Below are 25,472 nucleotides of genomic sequence, written 5' to 3'. Positions count from 1 at the left end.
ATCGACATTTCTTAGGATCAACATTCTAAGAAATGTTGACTTCTCAATGTCCGAGAGTCACAAATCAGAATGACAGGTCAGCCTTCCGCTTCGTCGCCATAAGCTTGAAGTAGCCCCTTCAGGATCCGGAGCTGGGGCAGGGCCGTGGCTGAGGATGGGCTGGGGCAGGACCTGGCAGGCTGCCAGCCATGTGGAGCAGGAGGGATGCCTCTTGAGCTGAGGATTTTAAAAGCTAAGATGTACTACGCATATGTCATATGGTAGACCTACAGCAAACACATTCTCCGTCTTCAGAAATTTAAAGAAAATACTTTAATAAGCTTTGGTTCATATTCTCTCTCTCTCTCTTTTTTTTTTTCTTTCTTTCTTTTTTTTAAGCTCCTGTAGGAGAATAAAAAGTTCTGGGACATAGACAAAATGATTTTTCCAAAATCTCTTTTCTGATATCAAATCCTTTTTCCCAGTAACAGGGACTAAGTATAAAATGAAGGTCCTCTTGATCGAATTGGAATTTTAAGAATATCCAACAAACGCACAGTCTTCTCAAGTTTACATAGATGATTCACCCAGATAAATCACATTTTGGGCTACAATATATGCAGTAACAAATTTAAAAGCATACAAAGCATGTTCTGGGAATAAAGTAGAGTGAAACTGGATATCAACAACAGAAAGATTGCTGGAGAATTCCCAAATACTTGCAGCTTAAAGAGTATTTTATTTTTTTATTTTTTGCTTTTTAGTGTAGCACCTTAAAGCTGATACTTTAAGGATGCAGTGGGCTCAGTGGAAGAAGGATGAGGAGTGCATGTTCTCAGCAACGATGATGTGCAAAGGCCCTGAGGTAAGTGACCTTTTCACTTGAGAAAGGATGAAGGTCAGTATAAACTGAAGTGTAGAGAGGAAAAGGAAGCATGAGAACTGAAGCCAGAAAGGTGAGGGGGATCCAGGTGCTTTTATTTTTTTTTTTTAGGGCCGTACCTGTGGCATATGGAAGTTCCCAGGCTAGGGGTAGAATTGGAGCTCCAGTTGCAGCTTACACCACAGCCACAACAATCCAAGGCACATCTGTGACCTATGCTGCAGCTTGTGGCAATGCTGGATCCTTAAGCCACTGAGTGAGACCAGGGATCACAATCACATTCTCATGGATACTAGCTGGGTACTAACTCGCTGAGCCACAGCAGGAACTCCCAGGTGTTTCTTACATGATGGCAGCAGTTGGAAACCTTACACTAAAGGACTGTCTCTTAAATTGGAGCTAGATAATGTAATGACATGTGTCCTAGATCAATGTCATATTGATTCATAAAAGAATAGATGTAATTTTATATAAAGCCATGTATACAATAACTGTATATAACTGTTACACAATATACAACATATAATAGTTATCTGTCCAGAAATAACATAATTTTATCCATATAGACTGTTTTTTCTCAAATGCTGTAATTTAAATTAAGTAAAAATATCAATAATATTGATTTCTTTAACTTGACCAATACATATTATTTATGGTTTTATTGGGCAGCAATTTTCTTAGTTTGTAGTTACGTATAAAGTTAGCTTTTGTACTGTGTCCCAAAGAGGAGTAATTTGGTGCTAAAATTTTACTGTTAATATTGTAGTCCATCCCAATACTACAATGTCACGTTCTCTTTGGCAAAAGTGCTTAATTTTCTGGACTTCATTACCTTATGTCCTCCTCTTATAAGTCATTATTCTTTTTTTTTTTGGTCTTTTTTTTTTTTTTTTTTGCTATTTCTTTGGGCCGCTCCCATGGCATATGGAGGTTCCCAGGGCAGGGGTCGAATCGGAGCTGTAGCCTCCAGCCTACGCCAGAGCCACAGCAACGCGGGATCTGAGCCACGTCTGCAACCCACACCACAGCCCACGGCAACGCCGGATCCTTAACCCACTGAGCAAAAGGCAGGGACCGAACCCGCAACCCCGTGGTTCCTAGTCGGATTTGTTAACCGCTATGCTGCGACGGGAACTCCTAAGTCATTATTCTTATTGTTGACTCATGAGTTCTTCTCCTATTAAGTTTCATGAGGGCAAGAACCATATCTGTCTTTTTTACTGGCAGCACACCGCACAGTGGCTTGTTCACACCATGATCCTTCTCTCTCTCTCTCTCCATCTCCTCTCTCTTTCTTTCTTCCTCTCTCTCTCTAGTATACACATACATGTAAATATGCACTTATATATATATAAATATATGTAATCATGTATTTATATATTAATGTATGTATTAATGTGCAGTTCATAGAATAAGCTTGATATATGTCTATACTGTATAAACTCATTTGTAATACATATGTATATACTATGTATACATGCATTTATAATACACAGGCACATTAATTTCTGTAAATTAATTTATACATGTGTATATAATATACACATAACACATACTGATGTGTAAATCATATAACATTTATGTATGCACATTATGTGTATATACTTATATAGACATTTTTAGATGTCTTGTTAAAGTTGTTTCAAGTTATCTGTAGAAGACATGCCCATAGTTTACTATCATGAAACAGAGATGTATAAGGCTGCTTTTAGAGTCTAAAGGTAATCTAGATTTTTCATAAAAAAGATAGTCATTAAGATAGCAACATTTTTTTTCTCGTCCAAGTCTCTATAATTCATCTGTGTACTTGTGAATTATAAACAGGGCTTGTTTCTTTGAATAAACACCTAGAAGTGCAATTGCTGTATCGCATGGTTATTCTGTTAATTTTTTGAGAAACTTCAATAATGTTTTCCATAGCGACTGCACTAATTTACATTCCCACTAATAGTGTATAAGGATTCCCTTCTCTCCATATCTTTTCTTCCACCTGTTATTTACCTTTTTGATAATAGTTATTTTTAGCAACTGTGAGGGGATATTTCCTTGAGCTTTTTTTTCTTTTTTTTTTTATTACTCAAATAAATTTATCACATCTGTAGTTATATAATGATCATAATAATCCAATTTCACAGGATCGAGCTTTTTTAAACTTAATGAATTTTATTATATTTATAGTTATACAACCATCATCACAACCCAATTTTATGTTTCCTTCCCTCAACTCCCACTTTGTGGTTTTGATTTGCCTTTTCCCTGATGATTTGTGAAGTTGCCCGTCTTTTATTGTACCTATTGGCCACCTGTATGTCTTCCTTTGGAAAACATCTATTCAGATTCTCTGCCCATTTTTAAATCAGACTAGATGGGTTTATTGTTGTTGTTTTGCCATTGAGTTGTGTGAGTTCCTCATATATTTTAGATATTAACCCATATCACATATGTAATTGGAAAATATTTTCTTCCATTCAGTAGGTAACATTTTTATTTTGTTGATAGTTTCATTTGTATTCGGAGTACAGTCCCACTTGCTTGCTTTTGTTTCTTTTGCTTTTGGTGACAAATCCAAAGAAATCATCACCAAGTCTGTGTTAGAGAGCTTACTGCCTATTTTTCCTTCTAGGATGTTTTTGGTTTCAAGTCACATTCAAGTCTTTATCCCACTTTGAGTTAACTTTGTGTATGATGTTGGATAGTGATTCGGTTTCATTTTTCATGTGGCTATTCAATTTTCCCAACACCATTTACTGAAGAGACTATCCTTTTTCCCCATTATATATTCTTGGCTCCTTTGTCATAAATTAATTGATCATATATGTGTGACTTTATTTCTGGAATCTCTACTCGGTTCAGTTTTCTATGTACCTGTTTTTATGCCAATGCTGTTGGTTTTATTTTGAATTTTGTAATAAATTTTGAAATCAGAGAGCATGATGCCTCCAGCTCTCAAGACTGCTTTGGATACTCAAGGTTTTTTGTAGTTCCATATAAATTTGAGAGTGTTTGTTCTATTTCTCAGGAAAAAATGCCGTTATAATTTTGACACAGGTTGCACTGAATCTGCAGATTGCTTCAGAGAGTTGGGATATTTTAACAATATTCATTCTTCCAATGTATGAGCATGGAATGTATTTCCATTTATTTGTGTTCTTTAATTTCTTTCTTCCATGTCTTATAATTTTCAGTGTATGGGTCTTTTAGATCCTTGGTTAAATTTACTCCTAGCTATTTTATTTCTTATGATGCAGTTGTAAATACAGTTGTTTTCTTAATTTCTTTTCCAATAGCTCTTTATTAGTGTATAGAAATGCAACATATTGAAACCCTGTACCAAATCCTAAACCTTTGTGTTTTGAAGTAAAAGACTTTTCCTTTAGCCTCCCAGGCCTTCCGTCAGTCTCAAAAGGCTGATTCAAATGTTAACGATTAGGAAATATTGTTACAGCTAAAAACTAGTTAAAACAGTCTCCATTATGTTGTGCTCTGCCTTGGCCCAGTAACTTATTATTAATATTTACTTTCTAATTAGAACTTTATTGTGCCTAGCGCCCAGCTTTTCACAAATGATCTTTTCCTTGCTTGATTGCTTTCTTCTACTAATGGTTACTTTCTAGTTAGAGTTATATTGCACCTCGTGCTTTCTTTTGTAATTGGAACACTCCCTAACACCTCTTCCTTCTAAGCAATCTTCTTTCCAGAGCAAATGTCAAGGAACAATAACCCCCAAGACAGCCAGAAACTATCACCAGACTGATGATGCCAGATTTGATCACTCTGAAATGATCTATGGAGGGAGAATGATACAGACGCCTTAATCAATAAGCCTGTCTTTCAAGCTAAACCTATAAAACCCTCTGCTATCCCCTCTCAAGGTAGGAGTCAGTTTTGAGGCATTAGTCTGCTGTGGTCTCCTGTGCCTTGCAAAGCAATAAATCTGTTGTTTCTAATTCTCCCAAAATTTTGTCTCCAAGACTTAATTGATGCAAGTGTACAGAGGCCATGTTTTGGCTACAAAATTTCTGTGTATTGATTTTGTATCCTGCAATTGTAGTGATTTCATTTATTAGTCCTAACAGTTTTTTGGTGGAGTCCTTAAGGTTTTAGTGTCTTCAAATAGTGACGGTTTTACTTCTTTTCCAATTTGGATGCTTTTTATTTCTTTTTCTTCCCTAATTTTTCAGTTATTAATGTTAATAGTTGCCTTCAATATCTCAGAAGACTATAGAGTAATAGGAACAACTTTCTAACGATGCCTTTCTCAGAATGCCTTTTTTTAATGGCTCCATCTGCTGGAGAGAGTCCACACTGCTTTTTGTTATCATACAACATATGTGGGGACAAGCTAAGCAAGTTCCTAGAAATATCTGAAATTTTCCAGGAAATGAAACTTCCTGCAACCACTGTTAGCTGCATTGTGAGGGGGCTGGAGAGAGGATTGAAGCATCAGCTCCTGCTAGAGAGTTTTTAGCCTGTCCTTCCAATGGCCTGGTTTATGGATTTTAGATTTGCCTAGCCAGCCCCCATAACTGTGTAACCCAATTCTAGCTATCTGTCTGTCTATCTATCTATTATCTATGTATTTAAAATTTCATCATCTACCTGTCATCTGTATTTTTTATCCCCCACAGTGCATAAGAAAATCTCTTGGGATAAATTTCTTTATCTCTATCACCTATCATTCTCTTATTATCTATATCTACCCTACTAATTTTTTTTCTGTGGTTGGAACCCTGGTTAATTCAGCTCTCATCCCTGGGCCTTCTGGTGACCTTTGTTTACCAGAAGAGGGATGTCTCTTATCTTAGGAGTAATCTATTGAGACATTCTTTTGTTCATACAAGCTCTTCAATTGGGAACACGAATCATAAGGTCATGGCAATGGGGCCCATGCATCTTTTCAGGCTACCACTAGAGGGTGACATGGAGTCTCTGAGTAAATCAAATTTGTGAAAAGTAATCTACTTGTGTATTAATACCTTGGTTGAGATTTTGTACCTACAACTGAGGTTAACCTTCATTTATTTTCATTTTTATATCCTTTTGGATTGGGTGTCACAGTTACTTTGGCCATAAAAGACAATTTGGGGTGTTTTTGCTTTTCCAATAATCTTTAAAAGAAATTGCATAAGACTTGTTTTACTTTTTTTTTTAAAGAGCCTGGGAAGTTTTAATTTATGTGTTCAACTTTATTTATACTTAAGAAAGAAAGTTTGTTTCTTCTTGTATGAAATTTTGTGTTTATATTTTTCTAGACACCATTTCACCTAAATTTTCAAATGTTTCGTCATAATATTGCTTATACTACCCTTTTTTAAAAATGTCGACACAATCTGCTGAGATGTGCTGTTTTTATTTTTGAGATTTTTTTATATGTGCTTTCCAGCGTCTAATCTTTATCAATCTAAAAGTAGGTTTAATAATTTATTTGGCTTTAAGAATATAACAGTATTTTTTATATCTTATGTCCAATTTGTTATTTTCACTCTTCATTTGTATTTCTTTCTCCTTTAATTTGGATATAATCTGCTATTTTTTTATATCTTTATACAAATACTCGATTGATTGTCAACATTTTCAGCATATTCATTTCTGACATATATTTTCTTTTTTTGTCTTTTTACCATTTCTTGGGCCACTCCTGCAGCATATGGAAGTTCCCAGGCTATGGGTCGAATCAGAGCTGTAGCCATCGGCCTACACCAGAGCCACAGCAATGCGGGATCTGAGCCGCGTCTGTAACCTACACCACAGCTCACAGCATACCGGATCCTTAACCCACTGAGCAAGGCCAGGGATCGAACTTGCAAACTCATGGTTCCTAGTCGGATTCATTAACCACTGAGCCACGACAGGAACTCCCTGACATATATTTTCTTAAAAGCATAGCTTTAGTCAGCTATGATCTCAAAGATTTGATATATATATATATATATATCATCACTCAATTGAAAATATTTTGTAATTATTATAGTAATATTTTTACACAATCAATTTCCAAATAAAATTTTATTATATTTTTATTATTTTTCCCTTTCTCGGTATGACTTAGTATTATCACTAAGCTATAAATTGTATGGTTTCAGTCCATTGTAATTTGTGAAGTCTTTTTTTTTTTAATGGCCCAGCCTAAAGCCCATTTTGCAAATATCCCTTGTATAACTGAAAAAAAAAATCTAGTTGTTAATGTATTGGTCTTGATATGTCATTTAGGTCAGATTTGTTAATTTTATTTTTCAATTTTTTTACATGCTTTCTATTTTCTTCTGTCTTATTCATTGTTAAGAGATTAATTTTTGTTTTCCTTCTTTTTTGTTTTATTTGTGGCATTTGCTACTTACATTCAGCATAATTAGTGGCATTTTTAGGTTTAAATCTCTTAGCAGTTGCTTTCTAAAAAAAATCAGTATTGAGGAGTTCTCATTGTGACTAAGAGGTTTGAGGACCCCACATTGTCTCTGTGAGGATGCAGATTCAATCCCTAACCTTGCTTACTGGGTTGGGGATCTGGTGTTGCTGCAGGCTATGGCATGGGTCACAGATGTGGCTTGGATTTAGCATTGCTGTGGCTGTGGTGTAGGCTGATAGCTGCAGCTCCAATTCTACCCCTAGGCTGGAAATTTCTGTATGCTGCAGGTGTGACCCTTAAAAAAAAAAAAAAAAAAAAGAGTATTGAGAAATAAAAGAGAATTTTTGAAAAAAAAAAGTGAGAAAAAAAATCAAAGAACCCTTCTTTGTGGAAGTAACCAAAAAATGCATTGTTATATATTACATTGGCTACTCTTGTTAGAAATTGGGTTATGTTAGTGACAGTTCACACAGGTCTTACAAAACTCAGTGGATTTATGAGGTCAGACTGGGATAGGGACTTGGAAAATGTAGGTTTCTTTTTAAAATGAAGGAGAAAAATAAAAATAGTTACTACTCAGCCATAAAAAAGAACGAAATAATGCCATTTGCAGCAACATGGATGGAACTAGAGACTCTCATACTCAGTGAAGTCAAAAAGAGAAAGACAAATACCATATGATATCACTTATATCTGGCATCTAATATAAGGCACAAAGGAACCTTTCCACAGAAAAGAAAATCATGGACTTGCAGAATAGACTTGTGGTTGCCAAGGGGGAGGGGGAGGGATTGGGGTGGTTGGGGAGCTTGGGGTTAATAGATGCAAACTATTGCCTTTGGAATGGATTAGCAATGAGATCCTGCTGTGTAGCACTTGGAACCATGTCTAGTCACTTATGATGGAGCATGATAATGTGCAAAAATAGAATGTGTACATGTATGTGTAACTGAGTCACCTTGCTGTACAGTAGAAAAAAAATTATATTGGGGAAATAACTATTAAAACAATAATAATAATAATAATAATAATAATAATAATAAATTGTTAGGAGAAAGGTGGGCTTCTCAGAGAGGTGGACCAAAAAGTGGGGACCTGCATGGATGAAGAGGGGAAGAGTTGAGACCAACAAGGGTAACAGTTCAAAAAAAATGTGGGGGAAATTACTCAGGGTGAACTTTTAATTCATGGAGTGTGACGTGCCTATCTTTCTCTACATGTTACCTTTACAATATCAGCTTTGCTAATTTTCACGAAAGACATCAATTAGGTAAGGGAAGTCTAAGCTCAGCCCCTAGCAGATATTAATTCTATCTTGGTCCTGAACTATTCCCACTTCTCCACATGGATTGTGTAAACACAGAAAAACAACCAAGATGGAAATCTTTAGAAAATAACAGGGTTTCATTCTTCTCTGGGGATAGATTGTGCAAGGCAGGCTTAATATGGATAGGAGCTCTCAGACCATCTAGTTAAGTGTGGTTTAGGGCTGTGGCATATGGAGATTCCCAGGCTAGGGGTCAAATCAGAGCTGCAGCTGCTGGCCTATACCACAGCCACAACAACACCAGATCCGAGCTGTGTCTGCAACCTACACTACAGCTCGTGGTAATGTCAGATCCTTAATTCACTGAACAAAGCCAGGGATTGAACGTGCATCTTCATGGATACTAGTCAGGTTCATCCCCCCAGGCCACAATGGGAACTCCCTGAGTCTGTTTTTTTTTTGCACCCTATCTCCCCAACCACATATTAACATTTTACTTCTGTGAACTCTCAGAGACAATTTAATACAACGGAAATTTTTTTGAGTATTTATTATGTAGTGGGCAATATAAATAGCACTAGAAATATATATATAAAAACCCCGATATTGAACCCTTATAAGATTTACAGTTAAGTGAGGGAAAGGACATTAATCAAGTATTCACTCAAAAGACAATTATATGTAAAACCAAAAATGTGGTTAAGTTCTAGGGAGGGTTATATAATGTTGGGATATTTGACATTGTCATGAAGTTCACGGAAGAGTTCATAAAAATTGAGCAGAGCTGTAGAGAATGTTTTGGGAGATGGCGAAGAGAGGGGGGAATTTCAGGTCTAGTGAACAACATTTGCTAAGGCAATGTGGTGAAACACAGTATGAATTCTAAAAATTGTCAAAAAAATAAAAATTTGCTTAAGGTAATTGTGGCCCTGAGAATCTGGGTAAGTTTGGTGTTGGAAGAAACTGAATAAGTAAGGAAGACTTAGCTCTGATAGCAATTTCTAGGCCATGGAGTTTAGTACTATTGTAAGGAAAATATTGAAGTATTTTAAAAAGGAAAAGTTGTATTGTTAGCGCATATTTTCAGAAAAAAAATCACTTTGGTTTCACTGTAGGGAAGTATTGGAGTAAGAATGGAACAGGAAGACCTTGTTGTTGCAGTTATTGAATATTTTAGTACCTTTGTATTAAGAGCATGACAGTGGTGATGGAAAGAGGAGGACATAGTTGAGAGATATTTAGTAAAATATAAAACTTGGCGATATGAGGTGGGGAGTGGAGAGCAATCTAGAGCAGCCGAGTGATAGAATGATAACGGGATGGAGTCTGGTTTATAGATTCCATAAATGTCTTGTATGGCATATAAATTTTGGGTATGGAGTGCTAGAAGATGGTTCTTCTTTTGATAAAATTTAATGAATTATTTTTATATGTTGAGTTTGAAGTATCTTTGAGATTTTTATGTTTGATATGTTAAATAAGCAGCATCGTATACAGGTCTGGTGATCAAGGACTGATATGGACTAGAGATATAACTGATACACATTGCTCTGTATGTGGCAATTGAAACTGGGAAAATGTAAAAGTTTAGCTAAGGATATCATAGAGAAAATACGTGGAAAAGATAAAGAGTTCCCACTGTGGCACAGTTAGTTAAGAATCTGGGAGTTCCCGTCGTGGCGCAGTGGTTAACGAATCCAACTAGGAACCATGAGGTTGCGGGTTCGGTCCCTGCCCTTGCTCAGTGGGTTAACGATCCGGCGTTGCCATGAGCTGCGGTGTAGGCTGCAGACGCGGCTCGGATCCCGAGTTGCTGTGGCTCTGGCATAGGCCGGTGGCTACAGCTCCGATTCAACCCCTCGCCTGGGAACCTCCATATGCCGCGGGAGTGGCCCAAGAAATAGCAACAACAACAACAACAACAACAACAACAACAACAAAAAAGAATCTGACTGCAGTGGCTGGGGTTGCTGCGGAGGCATGGGTTCAATCCCTGGCCCAGGGCAATAGGTTAAAGGCTCTGGCATTGCTGCAGCTGTGATGTAGATTGCAGCTGTGGCTTGGATTCAATATCTGGTCCAGGTAATTCCATGCGCCACAGCTGCAGCTATTACAAAAAGAAAGAAAGAAAAAGAGGAAAAGAAAAAGAAAAAAAATAAAATGAAAAATAAGGAAGGGGAAAAAAGAAAAAAAAAAAAAAGGGATAAAGACTGAAGTTTCCAAAATACTGGCAAAATGAGATGGGTGATTGAATAATTACACTGATAATTCAGATGTAAAAATCTATCCATCAATTTCTAAAACACTTTATTTTCTCTGTCACTTCTGGGAAATAGTACTTTACCCACATGAATCATAAATGGACACACATACATATGCATGCACAGCCCTCTAGGACACATGCAACTCTCTGAACTTTCTTATGACCGGAGCTCAAACTTCACGTGGTGTCTCTCAGTCAGACAAAAATAGACCAATTTTCTGCCCAGTGGATTACAGTTGACAAATCCAATGATTATTTTCTGCACAATTTTCTTTAGCTATCTCAGTATAAGACACCTTGGCACATTTCATGCTCCGGGTCCGTGGTTTATTTTCTTCTATTGAAAACCTGCAGAAAGAAAGCAAATGATTATCTTAATATCAGAAATGAAAACATGTATATGTTCAGACGCTAAAAAGGACCTTAGAAAATATTTTCTAATTTTTAATGAAAATATGATCTTTAAAACAATTTAAACAATACACAGCAATATGATAGGCAAAGCAGTTCTTTCCATCCTCAGTTTCATTTCTCAAAACCTCTTCTAGAGAAGTTAATAGTTCATTAGAGTTAAAATATCACCTGTGACTTTTTTATCATTTAAAAATTGATCACTGTAAGAAATGAGTGGAAATTTACATTTTGTAAACTAAACTTGTGCAGTCGTAAGAGATTTTATGCTTACTAATTTACCTTAGATAAAAAGATAAAAGAGAAAGGCAGCAGTGCAAATTCTTTTTCACACATACATCTTCTGAATGGATAGGGTGAGATATATTTTCTTTCTCAACTTTCTGTGCAAACCACTTTATAGGCTATTGAGCAGATTGTAAGAATCAGGAAATTCATACCGGTTTAATCAGCTCAAGGCCAAGAACATCCGATATCTCTTTCTTGTCACATACAATATGGGGTTAAACCCACAAAAAAATAATAAAATGTAATAAACTTACAGATGGGGGTCAAAAGTGTTGTTGTCCACCCAGGTCCATGATTTCCCTCCAGAAGGAATGTTCAAACCAACCCAATAAAACTCCGATATATTCAGGTTCCGCCATAGGAAACTCTGAAGTGAATAAGGAATGTTATATGAAATGGATTCTTATAGATGCAAGAAACATATTTTGCACACTTTCTATATGCTTGGCACTCCACTAGAAGCTAGGGGTGAACAGCTAAGACATGCATCATGATTTCAAAAGATCACCGTGGAGGGACAAAGTACTGCAACACCGTGGGACAAACAGCTAAAGTGCAATTAGATACAGTGTAGTAGCCACCAAAGCTATGTAGGCAGACTGCCCAATTTGAGTCTTAGCACTGCTATTTATACACTGCTATGCATCTTTGCACAATCATTCAATATTTTTACTTTAGTTTTTGCCCAGTCACTAAAGCCCAGGTTATATAGTATCTATCTCAAAGAACTATTCTTATTTTTTATTAAATAATAGTATTTAATACCATCATAAATGTTCCTTACATCATAAATATTCATCACATAAATGTTATTGATTACTACTAAATGCAAGTATGGAGCCATATCTAGAAGCAAGAGAATATATGGGGGAAATTAAAGAAAGCAACAATATTGGGCCAAATGGTAGAATAATATGGGCTAAATTGTGTCATCAAAATTCATGCATTTACGCTCTAACACCCAATATTTCAAAATGTGACTGTATTTGGAGACAGAGCCTTTAGCAAGGTGATTAAGCTAAAATGAGACTGTTAGGTTAGGTCTTAATACAATTTGATAGGTGTTCTTATATGAAGAAGAAATGTGCACGCACAGAGAGATACGCAGTATTCTTCCTGACATCTTATTTGAAATTTGTTGGTGTGGTAGTAAAAGATGGTGAAAGGAGTGGTCTTTCTGGTTCTGATTATGCTTCAGTCTCAGGCAGACACTGAATCCCTGTATTTCCAATGTATTGGCTTTCCCAGTTCTGCTATCCCTACCTCGGATGTAGTTGCTGTCCCAGTGTGCATTCTTGCCCCACCACCACAGGAGTATTTTTTTTCCCCATCCCCTTTTTCACCTGATGATGTTTCACTGGTTCCCTAAGGGCAGCGACGTTTGTTGCTCTTCTCTCCCACACATACATAAATTAAGCTTTTGTTCATAGTGTAGATTGCAGACAGGTAGAAGGGTCTTGGTAGTCTTTCTTTCTATGTATGCATTATTGCTGTTTTCTTCTCCCAGGTCTGTGACACAATGAACACTTTCTTATAGTTCTTTCCAATGTTTTCTTTGAGTGCTGGTGGGGTTTGTTGAGAAACAGCCTTCAAGAGATGGTAGAATTCCCCAATTCCTGCAGAACTTAGCACCTTCATACTCTTCTGCCATCCTACACTCATCTTAAGCTCGTTTTTTTCCCCAGTTACTCTGGCTGAACTCTCTGATATCTAATGTTTGAGTTGTCAATTGCAAGTAAGTGAAAATGTGTCTCCTCTCTCTCACAGATGCCTGTTTCACCATAGATTTTGGCTCCTCAATCTCAATTCTCCAATGGACTTGAAAAACGTTGGCAATTTAAAGTTAGCACCACTTTTATTCATTGTAAAAAAGGTAGCAATATTTCTTCCAGATCTTTGTGTCATATAATGAAAACTCTAGATCTCCCTTGCTTTTTGAAAATACGCCTTTCTCCTCCTCTTCTTCTACCTCACCTCCTCCTCTTCCTTCTTTATTCTTTTTTTTTTTTTTTTTTGCCATGTGATTGAAAGCAGCTCTTTTCGTTTGCCAATTTGTGTTCCCCTCCAACCCTCAAAGAACCTAATTAACCTGTTGATTCTTTTCCTAGATAAACAGAAGTAAGAATGACTAGCTCTCTACCCCTAGCAGTCCCCTTAACGGTCTTGGAGAGAGATCACACTGGCAAGATAATCTCTGAAGAAAGAGTCAGCCAGAGTCAGCTGGTCTGCACACAATGGAGCATGATGCAGAATCCAACCTCCTGCCTTGACTCATTGAGATTCTTCCCCCTCTTTTCCCTTAAAACTGCCATGGCTGGGCAGAATCTTCGGAGTTGGTCTCAGGACATGAGTCCACTTTCTCCCCAGGTTTCCAGCTTTTCTGATTAAAGCATCTTTTCTTTTCTTTTTTTTTTTTTTGCTATTTCTTTGGGCCGCTCCCGTGGCATATGGAGGTTCCCAGGCTAGGGGTCGAATCGGAGCTGTAGCCACCGGCCTACACCACAGCCACAACATGGGATCCGAGCTTGCGTCTGCAACCTACACCACAGCTCACGGCAATGCCGGATCGTTAACCCACTGAGCAAGGGCAGGGACCGAACCCGCAACCTCATGGTTCCTAGTCGGATTCGTTAACCACTGCGCCACGACGGGAACTCCTAAAGCATCTTTTCTTTCTGTGATACTTGCCTTTCAGTTATTGGCTTTTGGACGGTGAGCAGCTGAACCTGAGTTTGGTACTATGTTGACACCTGGGAATTCTAGATGGGCGAATAATTTTTTGATCATTTTAACTTATTCAACTGCTGGAAAAGTATTTGATAGAAAATAACTTCCTGTTTCTTGTGATAATTATTATTCTGTAATATACGTCTTATCTGACTTTTACTTGTCCTTTCTTGGAGAAATTACAAATGGAAATACTTATGCCTAAATTCTATACAGGTTCCTGATGGATTTTTATCTATCCTTGAAAGGGAATAACTATGTTTAGCTTATTCATTTGATTAAGAATGTGAAGAGGTTTAACTTAAACTGACGGGAGAAAATTTCCATTAAAATAAGTTGTCTCAGTCCAACTCTTCTCTAAAATTGGGTTTATTAATTGTCCCAATTAATAAAGAGACATGCCTTTTCTGCATTTCAGCATTCTTCCCTTTAATGGTGAGAAGAAAATGGATGAGGTTCTTAGTGAAGTCTCTCATGGCACTATTTCTGCATGCAATGATTTAATGTTTATTCCTGTCAGGGCATTCTTATCAGACATTTTCCAGTTGATACCCACTTCGTTTTTGTCTTAAAATTGACCTCCAAGAAAACAAGTCTCTTTTTAGTTCTTGGTCTATCCTGGATTTGGTTCATATTTGAACCAATTTGAACTGCATCTGACAAAGAGTCTTATCATTTGATATTTGGGGTTTTACTGTTTACATAGAAGGATGTTTACTTCTAATTTTGTTTTTCTTGTGGATATCTGTGAAAATCAGAAGGACTATTTCTTCCCCCTTCAGAAATTTCAACAGCTGCCCTCATGTAAATCCCTGAAGATGGCTGTTGTTCAACCAAAATTGTGAAGCACAGCTATCACTGAGTTTTCTGAAACTGAGCCTTTGACATAGCTTCTGATTCCAACATACCAATCATGCTGAGAACCCATATTTGACATTTGCCAATTAACATATACACCGGCCTTATTAATTAGAAGGTTTAGTGTCCAACCTTCACATTGCAAAATTCCAATTTAAATTATCCCAAGGAGGAACAAAGTCTTAATGAGGTCTATGCTGTATTACCTTTCCCCCAATACCTTTCATTTCAGCTGCCATGATATCTGACCACAATCTTAGTGAGCAATGGATTCAACATGGGATATCAGATAGTTTATGTTATGTATTTTTAAATGGAACCTGGGATCCACTGTAGAGAAGAACTTAGGTGTATAACCAAATGAATTCCTCCTATACCTAGCCAAAAATAAAGCCTAAAATAATAATATAGTTCAGTGATTCAGATAACATTTGTATAACTAATAGCAATGAGGTTTACATTTTTTTTCACAGATATTTTCAAATTTGTTACACAAAGAATCCATGGCAATTGTGAAAGATGCTATGACCTCCAAATTTTGCATCTTACCATATCAGTGAAGTCTCGGATCACCATGAGATGTGACTCTTTCTGGGCACAGTCATTTTTACTTTCATTCCAAGATTTCTTTTTTTCTGCAACCCAGTAACATTTCCCCCCATGTAGCTTCCAGTCTTTGAAGGGGCATGGTTTATGAGTGGTAGAAGAATTGGAAGAAACTAGAAAGAAAAAAGGATGATTAATTAAAAGAATCTTGGGACTATACCCCTAATATTGTACATTAATTAAAACCTCTCCGAATTTGTTAAATTATGGCCTAAACTGTCTTTCACAAAAGTGTGCTTTTCTCAGGGTGGATTTGGAAAAAATAAAGATTAAAAAAATTGCAATCTTTTTCTTTCTTTCTCTATTTAACTTATTCCTTTTTGTTTGTTTGTTTGTTTTTGTTTTATAGGGCTGCACTTGTGGCATATGGAGGTTCCCAGGCTAGGGGTCCAATCAGAGCTACAGCTGCTGGCCTACGCCACAGCCACAGTGACATCAGACCTGGGCCGCTTCTGTGACCAACACCACAGCTCATGGCAATGCCGGATCTTTAACCCACTGAACGAGGCCAGAGATTGAATGTGCAACCTCATGGATCTTAGTCAGATTCGTTTCCACTGTGCCATGACAGAAACTGCAACTTATTCTCTTAAAATATATTGTTTTCTATCAGCGAGGCAATGCACCAGACACTAGAAAAAAAGCAATGGATATTCAGGCCTCAGGAAGATAAACATTTTGGAGGAAAAATAGAAATAGAAATTAGAGATTTTAATTAGCGGCCTAACAACAAACTAGACATTTTGAGAATTATATATAGCATTGGAAGAGTTTTCTTGGGTAAAATTTGTGTAATAGGTGACCCCCAAAACTCATAGGTTGACCCTCCTGTGAACAAAAGGATCTTGACATCTAAAAATGTGCAGATAGATAACAGACAGAACTACTTTATATGTGCTAGTAAATTTAGATGATGACACATAGGCATTCCACATACACCATTGTCCTCTCAAATAAATATTCTTTATTTTATTTTTTTACAAATAAATATTTTTTATTTTGCTTTTTTTTTTTTTTTTTTTTTTTTCTTTTTAGGGCTGCACCTGTAGCATATGGAAATTCCCAGGCTAGGGGTTGAATCAGAGCTTCAGCTGTATGCCACAGCCACAGCCACAGCAACTCAGGATCTGAGCCTTGTCTGCAACCTACACTACAGCTCATGGCAGTGCCAGATCCTTAACCCACGGAGTGAGGCCAGGTATCAAACCTGCATCCTCATGGATACTACTTGGGTTTGCAACCTGCTGAGGCACAATGGGAACTTCAAATAAATATTTTTTAAGAACACATACATATCATACAGTGACTTGAAGAGTCATTGTTGAAGAGTCAACAAAAGCAGATAGGTCTGGAATGTAGCTGACATTTAACGTAAGGTATAGCAAGGTAAGAATTTTCCATTTCTGGAGTTCCCGTCGTGGCGCAGTGGTTAACGAATCCAACTAGGAACCATGAGGTTGCGGGTTCGGTCCCTGCCCTTGCTCAGTGGGTTAACGATCCGGCATTGCCGTGAGCTGTGGTGTAGGTTGCAGACGCGGCTCGGATCCCGAGTTACTGTGGTTCTGGCGTAGGCCGGTGGCTACAGCTCCGATTCGACCCCTAGCCTGGGAACCTCCATATGCTGCGGAAGCGGCCCAAGAAATAGCAACAACAATAACAACAACAACAAAAGACAAAAAAAAAAAAAAAAAGAATTTTCCATTTCTATAACTTTTAGCCTAAGACAAACCAATGCTGGTGCCATGTAGAGTGGGTAAAGTTTTGGTAGACAATCTGAAGTCTTTCTATTCTGAATAACCAAAGAACACAATTTGGGACAATGACAGATGCTGAAAATGAAGAGTAAATCCCATTTTTTAAAAAAAATCAAGGGTATGCACCAACTTTGGTTGTAAAAATTTTCCAAGTCCCCAGGTGATGTGTGTGAATTATAGCTGAGGGTTAAAACAAAACAAAACAAAACTGAATTGAGATTTGAGCTACTGTCCAAAAGATAGAAATTTAAATTTGAGTCTCACTATACCAAATGCATGATAAAATAGGAAAAGCAATACTCTTTTGAGGAATATAGCAGAATCTACAGACTTTTTAACATAAATTTCACAATATCCAGGCCATAGTCTTAAGTCACTTGACATAAGAAAAACCTGGAAGTAACCAATTCTAAAGAGAGAGAGAATCAATGCATCACAACAGGAAAGTGACAAAGGTGTTAGAATTGTTTTAAAGCAGCTGTTATGACTATGCACAAGGATGTGAAAGAAAATATGCTTGCAATTAATGAAAAGATAGGATACTTCAGTTAAGAAATAAAGAGTATATAAAAGAACTAAATGAAATTCAGAATTGAGAAATACAATACAATACAGGTTTAAAGCAGCGAATTAACAGAAAATTAGGTTACTATTAATTGGGGAAAAAACAGAAAAAGATGGAAAAAAGTATGCAGAGCCTGAAGGATTTGCAGGACAATATAAAAAATATCTGATGTAAGTGAAATGCAAGCCCTAGAATCAGTGAAAAGAGAAAATAATGCAGAAAAAAGATAATGGACAAAATTTCCCTAGTTGTTTAAATTTATAAATTATACCTTCAAGAACTCAACAAACCTGAAGCCAGATAAATATGAAGCAAATCTGTATAGGAAAAAATAGTTATATTGCTTGAAACTAAAGACAGAAAAACCTTGAAGGTAGATAAAAATTGCATATTACCAAAGGGAAAATTACTTAAAAGTTCTCATTTTCATCACAATCTATGGGGGTCAGAATATAATGGAAATATCTTCATATTGTTGAAGGAAAGAAATTGCTGTCAACAAAGTATTTATATCAGTGAAAATATCCTCTAAGATTATGGCAAATTTAAGATAAAAGAAATCTAAAAGAAACTGTTGCCAGCAGATAGTCAGTATAATGAATGTTAAAGGAGGTTCTTCACGGAGATGAGAAATGTTTATAAATGGAAACTTAAATATTCAAGAAAGAATAACATCAAAAAAGGAAAATATCTTGGTAAACACTATGGTATAAGGTAAGTAATATATTTTAAAAAGACATTTCAGGAGTTCTCTGATGGCACAGTGGGTTAAGGATCTGGTGTTGTCACTACTATGTCTTGGGTCACTGCCATGGTGCAGGTTCAATCTCTGGCCTGGGAGCTTCTGCAAGCCATGGGTGGTCAAAAAAACCAAACAAACAAACAAACAAACAAACAAAACATTTGTTCTTACTTTCAATATTAAGTCCACACTCTTCCATAGCTTGTAAAGTTCTACCTTAGATTGATAGGGTATACCTAATTCAAACTCTTTCCAGGTAACAGTGCATTATCCTCCATCATGTTCCATCTCAAGTGATCAGAAAGTACAACATTGGAAAAATTTCTGTATACAGCAAAATGACCCAGTCATATATACATATATATTCATTCTTTTTCTCATATTATTTTCCATCATGGTATATCCCAAGAGATTGGATATAGTTCCTGTGCTATACAGCAGGACCTCATTGCTTATCCATTTTAAATGCAGCAGTTTGCATCTACTAACCCCAAACTCCTATCCATCCCATTCCCTTTATTCAAGATTAAAAAAAAAAAACAAAAACAAAAAAACCTCTTACTAGAGTGGGTATAGAAAGAATATATCTCAACATCAAAAGAGCCATGTATGACAAACCCATAGCCAATATAGTACTCAATGGAGAAAAGCTGAAAGCTTTCAAGATCAAACAAATTTAGAGTTGGTACCTACTCCTGATGAATTAAAACAAGGACTCTAGGATCTGTTTACAGTTAGGGCATCTACAAGGGAAGGAGGATTAGAAAGCAAGTTTGACAGAATTTAAAACTAGAGGTTTATTTAGTATCACTATAACCACACGTATCATGGATATGAGCACAGCAAAAAGTAAAATTGCTTTAGGGATAATGTCCCACAGAATTTGCCATCATAGTCTAACTAGTTAAAAAATAATGTTACCTGTTGAGGTGAGTGTTTCAGATTCATTTTGCCTGGCACAGTTTTTCTCCTTTGATTCATTATCCCCTTTAATATGTCTTGCAGATTTGAACTGGATAACTAAGAAAAGAAGAAACATATTTTCCTGATTAAATATAAAGCACAAAACTATTGACTTCTAGTGACGATGTGAAGTTCATTAATGTGGAAACTCCATAGTAAGCTAAACGATTAAAAATTTAAGAGGAAGAACAACATTGCTTCTGAACATTCCTTTGCATTTTTGTTTATTAATGTTAACTTTAGGAGAAATGGAAAAATATGACCTGGGACCAGAAGTATACTTACTGGATTTTTTTTTTTTTTTTTTTTTTTTTTTACTGGAATAATCACAAAATAACCAGTTCTTGTTAAAAGTCTAATTTGGATAGTTGTGTTTAGTGAGTTCCTATTAATTGTATCAGATGTCACCTGATTCATGGAAAGGGTTTTATGTGTTTTGATTTCAGTTCATGATTCTGTTCCTTTTGAGACTGTATATGTAAATATTACATATAGAAGGGTAGAGTGAGCCCAGAGTATTTTTTTTCTAATATGAAGAAGACATCGGTACTTCTGATGGGCATTTAACTGAAATTACATTTTGGTAATTTATAATCTCATAGTAGTGTGTATTAGGCAATTAAATATTTAAAATCTATTTTACTAACAATGACTGTTTCAATAACAAACAAATCTACCTTACAACCAAAAGCAATACTGCAGATATGTTTAATGCTAAGTGTTTTTGCTTCTTCCTTTTAATGTTAAAGCTTCAGTTTAGCTACTGAGGAGTTAGATTAAAATAGTCAAACCAATTATCACTCTGGGCTTTAGGTTGATCACCTCAACTGGAGGTTTGACCTTGATGATTTCTAGAGCACCCTCCAGTCCTAAAATTTTATGACTCTGCTTACCTCTAATTACTAATGACATTCATAACTACTAATAACTTTCACAGGGCAACATATGCAGGTGCTGCCTTGGTGTGTTCTAGGGCTTGAGTTAATCTGGAAATATGAATTCCTTAGAAGATATATCATCTGAGAATTTTTCTCCAAGCATTGATTCAATAAATGTTAAGGTAATTGCCATAGGAAATTGGGCTATACTTAGCTATATGCATAGTCTATGAGTATAATTTTTTGATGCTTGATTGAATTGACGGATTTTAGACAAATTTCCCACCTGTAGATACAAGATTTATGATGCCTAGGAATAATTAATATGAATGAACACAAATAGAAATATGCTTCATAATTTAATTTATTTTCACTCTACATAGTGTATACCAGAAAAGCTGTTATTAACTCACTATCAAACTGCACTGGGAAATGCATTGTGTGTAAAATGCATTTTATGATTTTGATCATAAAAATATAAACCTAATCTCTCCTTTATCAATGAAAGAATTGCACAATATGTATTATATCACATGCTGAAGTTTGGTAGAATATCTCTAATTTTACTTGTGTGTCAAATTTCATGCTTTTCTGAAGTCATACTTTGTTGTTTAGGAACCACTTGAATAGCAAACACTACTACAACAGGTCATGATAAAATAATACTTTAGGATATATGAATGGTATTCATAATTACTTACCAAAAATGCTCAGCACAATTACTATTACAAGAAGAATGACAATCATTGCACATCCAACTCTCAAGAAAATTCCATGGTGGTGAGAATCTATAAAATGGAGAGATTATGCTAGCAAGCCCAGTAGACAATTTCTTAGGTAGTGAGAGGCAGGGAAATGCTTAATAAATTTTGTCAGTTATGCTCTTCAATTACTTTCCTTTGAAATATGTAGTCTAGCTTCCTTTTACACACACACTCACACACAGAACATATCTGGTCCCCTAGTTTGTGAAAAGAGACCTAGAAAACTATGAATGGATATAAATTTTTCTTTGTTGATTCACCATATATGTTCCTCAGTATTAGCCTTGCTTATGGTCTACTGTCTGCATCCCTAAGCTTTTATATAAGACTACGAAATTCTCAGGATTCTCTCATAAGCTTACAGACAACACCGACTTATTTGAATTGATCCATGCTTTTATGTCCCCTCCCTTATACAATGCACCTATTTCCTGTGATTTGAATTATAATTTCATGAAATTATACATTTTAAAGTAAAATAATTTTAGGGATAATCTTATCCAACATCTGCATGTTAAAATGGGAATTTCAAATCTACAACCACACAATTGATAGCAGAGATGAGGGCCTCCTCAGGTCTCTTGACTACTACATTAGTGCTGTAATCAATAGCCACATGATCAAAAGATAAATAAATCATTAAAAGAAATTGGCATTTTTATCTTTGAGCCAATAGTTAAAACCAACAGTCTCTTACCCAACATAGCTATAGTATATCAATTCCACTAAATATGTGATAGACATACACATCCATACAATATACTGAGAAAGTACTACTATAACTGATACTGAAATAAAACCAGTTACAAAGTCAAGTGTCCAGACTGATTAACCTGAGTGTTTATTTAGTGATTTTTTTTTTTTTTTTTTTTTTTTTTTTAGGGCTGTACCTGTGGCATATGGAAATTCCCAGGTTAGGGGTTGAACTGGAGCTGCAGCTGCTGGCCTACACCACAGCCATGGCAATGCCAGATCCAAGCCATGTCTGTGACCTACACCATAGCTCATGGCAACACCAGATCCTCAACCCACTGAGTGAGGCCGGGGATTGAATACGCATCCTCATGGATACTAGTCAGGTTTGTAACCCACTGAGCCACAACAGGAACTCTTATTTAGTGAAATATTATGGGATTTTGTTCAAATTCTTCCTGCTAAGTAAAACATCTTTAGTGGGAATTTATTCTCAAAACTTTAAAGAAGTCCATGTGTTTTCATTTATTAGGCAAAACAATTCAAATTGTACCAATCAAGGCAATCAGAAGAAGAAGGTGATGATGTCCCAGCACTAGCTTCTAATATGAAGAATTGAGTTTACAGACCTAAAAACTTAAAGAATAAATCTTCAAACTTCATAAAAGGCCTAATGTGGGATGCTAGCTCATATTTTTAGGCAGCTGAAGGAAAATTTAAGAACGCTATGAATTCCCAAATCATAGCCTGGGGTATTCTTAGTGGAATCACACTTCTCACCCATATTTCACTCAGCTTCATGGTAGTAGCCGTGTTTTTTATATCATGGAGAACCGAAAAACCTCTAATATTTATTAAGTACCTAATGAGATCCATTAGTTTATTTGTCCATTTATACATTCTTCCACCTACCAAGCATCTATTGATTGCTTGCTATGTACTTAATATCGTGAGGGGTGCGGGGAATACAAAAATGAAGAGATTGGGGAGGGGCTTTCGACATAGATGAGGCTTTGAAATGGGAAGGAATATGGTAAATTTAAAGAACAAAAAGAAAGTCAACAACCAGAGCAAAATAAGTGACATTTAGCAAGTTAGGAAGAAAGGCCCTGGACAATTGTGTGGGGCTCCATGGACATTTACAAACCAAGGTATCAAATAGTTCTTTCTCTCTTCAGTGATATGATGCATGAGGGCAGAAGTTGCATTTGTCCAAAATAGAGATGTGCAGTGAAAGAGTAGTAAGAAATTTGACATCTGGTCATAAGCATGACTATAGGTAGTAGTTTAATCTTTATATAGTCATATTTCCTTTTTTTAAACATTAGAATATTGGACTAGACAGCATTAAAATTGTTGTCTCCAAATCTTTAAACAAGGAAAAGAGTAATGTTCTTTCCATCATCAGAAGAAATTAAATCTCAGAATGCAGAATCAAAAATATTGGTTTTGTTGGAGTTCCAGGTGTGGCACAGTGGGTTTAGAGCCTGACGGCAGCAGTTTTGGTTGCTGCAGAGGTGTGGGATTTGATCCCCAGCACAGAGCAGTGGGTTAAAGGATCTGGCATTGCTGCAGCTGTGGTGTAAGTAGCAGCTGAGGTTTAGATTTAGTCCCTGGCCTGGGAACTTCCATATGCTGGAGATGTGGCCATAAAATTATACATATATAATATATATATATATATATATATATATATATATATATATATATATATATATATGGGTTTTGTTGCTTGAAGTGAGTTAATCTCTAGAAAAACTGACCAATTATATGAGATTTGGGGGGAAATGGGCAAATAAGAATACAATTCTAGTCCACATAGTTTTTTAAACTAAGTTCCATTAGCTAATTTAAAGTGAAAATTCCTGGTCTATGGAGAAAAGAGATAAGCCTCTATTCAGCAAGGCAGAGAGAAAATATTTAAACATAGGAAATAACATGTTCTTGCAACTAGAGAAAACTACACCTCAGATTCATTTGATAACTGCAAGCTTAAAAATATAGGAGAAGAAAGGCATTCTTGGGAAATATAGAAAAGCAAAACATCAGATTTACACCACAAGGCCAAGCACAATGAGGAGATTTTAAGTTATTTAAACATTTTAAATAAAGTTTATAATATAAAAATTCTTACCCTAAAGGAAAGAATAGGAAAGAAATACAGAAATTTCTCTAATGCTTCATGTGTATATAATGTATATAGAAAATACACTGGATTTGAAAATTTATTATTTTCGAGGTGGTTTGTGATTAAGGTACAGTGTTCTCTTTAGCTGTATGCCTATCTATTTATGTTCCAAAAATATTCTCTTACTCAGTCATCAATCCTAAACTTCAGGAAATAAAATACTAATATTTTGTGTCTTTAGCTTAACATTTTTATCCTACCAATATTCAAATTCCAAAAGGATAAATAACATTGCGAATCATTGCCAGAGATATTTTCCTCAGTGTAAATAAATTGATCAAACTATTTTAAAAGGGAAGATTTGATTGGAGTGAGTAAAGCTGTAGAGGAGAAAGGAGACATGAGGATTGATGTAAGTATAATAAATGTTCACCACAACAAATATAAAGAATAGAGGGTCTATGAAAACCCAAAGCGAAATTCTACATATTAAGGCTAAAATTAAAATTAACTTTACGAACATTTTGTGTCACTAAAAACATTGACTTTCATTCTTGCATTCAGTAAGTTCTGCTTTGAATCCAGTCTCTTCACTATTTCCAGTAAGGCAAATATAGACACAGGGCAGCAATAAGGGAAATTAAAAGTAAAGTATTAAGTTTAATGAGTCCTAAATCCAACTTACCGGATCTCTGTACTGAAGAGGAATGTTCCGAAGAAAGAGTCCTGGCAATGTTGATGTCAGCATAGACTATATCTCCAGCCATTGCCTATGTTAAAACGAGAGAGAAGCCCACTAGTGATATTCTGCTGAAGGGAGTCCCATATGTTGGCAAACTTCCTGTAAGTTAGATAAATTGAGAAGGATGATTTTCTTCCCCTCTCCCGAGTTTGGTTTGTTTCTCCGATGAATAACACTCAAAAGCAATGTGTTCAGCCTTATTAATCAAGGTAATAGATTTTTGAACCCTTGCATGTCATAGAAGAAAAGGACTATTTAAGCAGTAGTTTTTTGCTCTACAGTTAGTATTCCGCCTATGTTTGGAATCATTTTAATCTTTAATGATATTACAGAAGATATTGTTCTACTTAACTATGAACCACTTCCTCTTTTTTCTTAGACACGCTCTCCGGCAGAAACTCTATGACCTTCTAGTATTTTCTTCAAAGCAGAATGGCAATTTGAGGGAGAGAACAACAAAAAAAGAGAGAGAGATACTATTGTGAGTGGAATAGAAAGAATTGATAGACACTAAACCTTACTCTAGAGGGAAAATAGATGTTTGAGAACTTTCTTTGCTTATCACTGTGCACTAACTCATTAGAGAAGTATAGTGTTGCATGTTTCAGGTCCTAA

At 36.0% G+C, this 25,472-nt stretch overlaps 1 protein-coding gene and 1 long non-coding RNA gene across 4 annotated transcripts; one reads left to right on the top strand and one right to left on the bottom strand.

Moving 5' to 3' along the window:
• Positions 1-3: 3 nt before the first annotated feature.
• On the top strand, positions 4-15,906 carry LOC146403426 (uncharacterized). 2 transcript variants are annotated; one of them, XR_014803862.1, is made up of 4 exons: positions 4-76; positions 744-844; positions 13,205-13,310; positions 13,546-15,905. It is a non-coding gene; the product is annotated as an uncharacterized LOC146403426 (long non-coding RNA). The 2 variants fall into 2 exon arrangements; XR_014803861.1 differs by lacking the exon at positions 4-76 and adding an exon at positions 88-239 and having other exon boundaries at positions 13,546-15,906.
• On the bottom strand, positions 10,746-25,266 carry CLECL1 (C-type lectin like 1). Of its 2 annotated transcripts, XM_085024708.1 has the most exons (7): positions 25,210-25,266; positions 24,801-24,885; positions 21,232-21,318; positions 19,611-19,709; positions 15,572-15,741; positions 11,692-11,804; positions 10,766-11,086 (listed from the first exon to the last, which is right to left on the bottom strand). In XM_085024708.1, the coding sequence occupies exons 2-7, from the start codon at positions 24,880-24,882 to the stop codon at positions 10,969-10,971; spliced, it is 669 nt and encodes a 222-aa protein (XP_084880834.1). In that variant the 5' UTR covers positions 24,883-24,885; positions 25,210-25,266; the 3' UTR covers positions 10,766-10,968.
• Between the last annotated feature and the right edge of the window lie 206 nt (positions 25,267-25,472).

This window comes from Sus scrofa, chromosome 5, assembly GCF_054392235.1.
Source record: "Sus scrofa isolate SSC_HxYL_T2T_F1_AM1 chromosome 5, Sscrofa_HxYL_maternal_Yorkshire_Landrace_v2.0, whole genome shotgun sequence".
NCBI lineage: Eukaryota > Metazoa > Chordata > Mammalia > Artiodactyla > Suidae > Sus > Sus scrofa.
The sequence above is the reverse complement of the archived record's forward strand: the minus strand, read 5'-3'. Positions and strand labels throughout refer to the sequence as shown.

What these genes read in the sequence shown, in the direction of transcription:
- CLECL1 (XM_085024708.1), bottom strand. Translation starts at nt 24,882, where the DNA reads ATGGCTGGAGATATAGTCTATGCTGACATCAACATTGCCAGGACTCTT. An exon ending in TGAAACACTCACCTCAACAG is followed by an intron (nt 15,742 to 19,610) that starts GTAACATTATTT and finishes TTTTCTTTCTAG; the next exon opens with TTTCTTCCAATTCTTCTACC. An exon ending in TCCGAGACTTCACTGATATG is followed by an intron (nt 11,805 to 15,571) that starts GTAAGATGCAAA and finishes TATTCACTTCAG; the next exon opens with AGTTTCCTATGGCGGAACCT.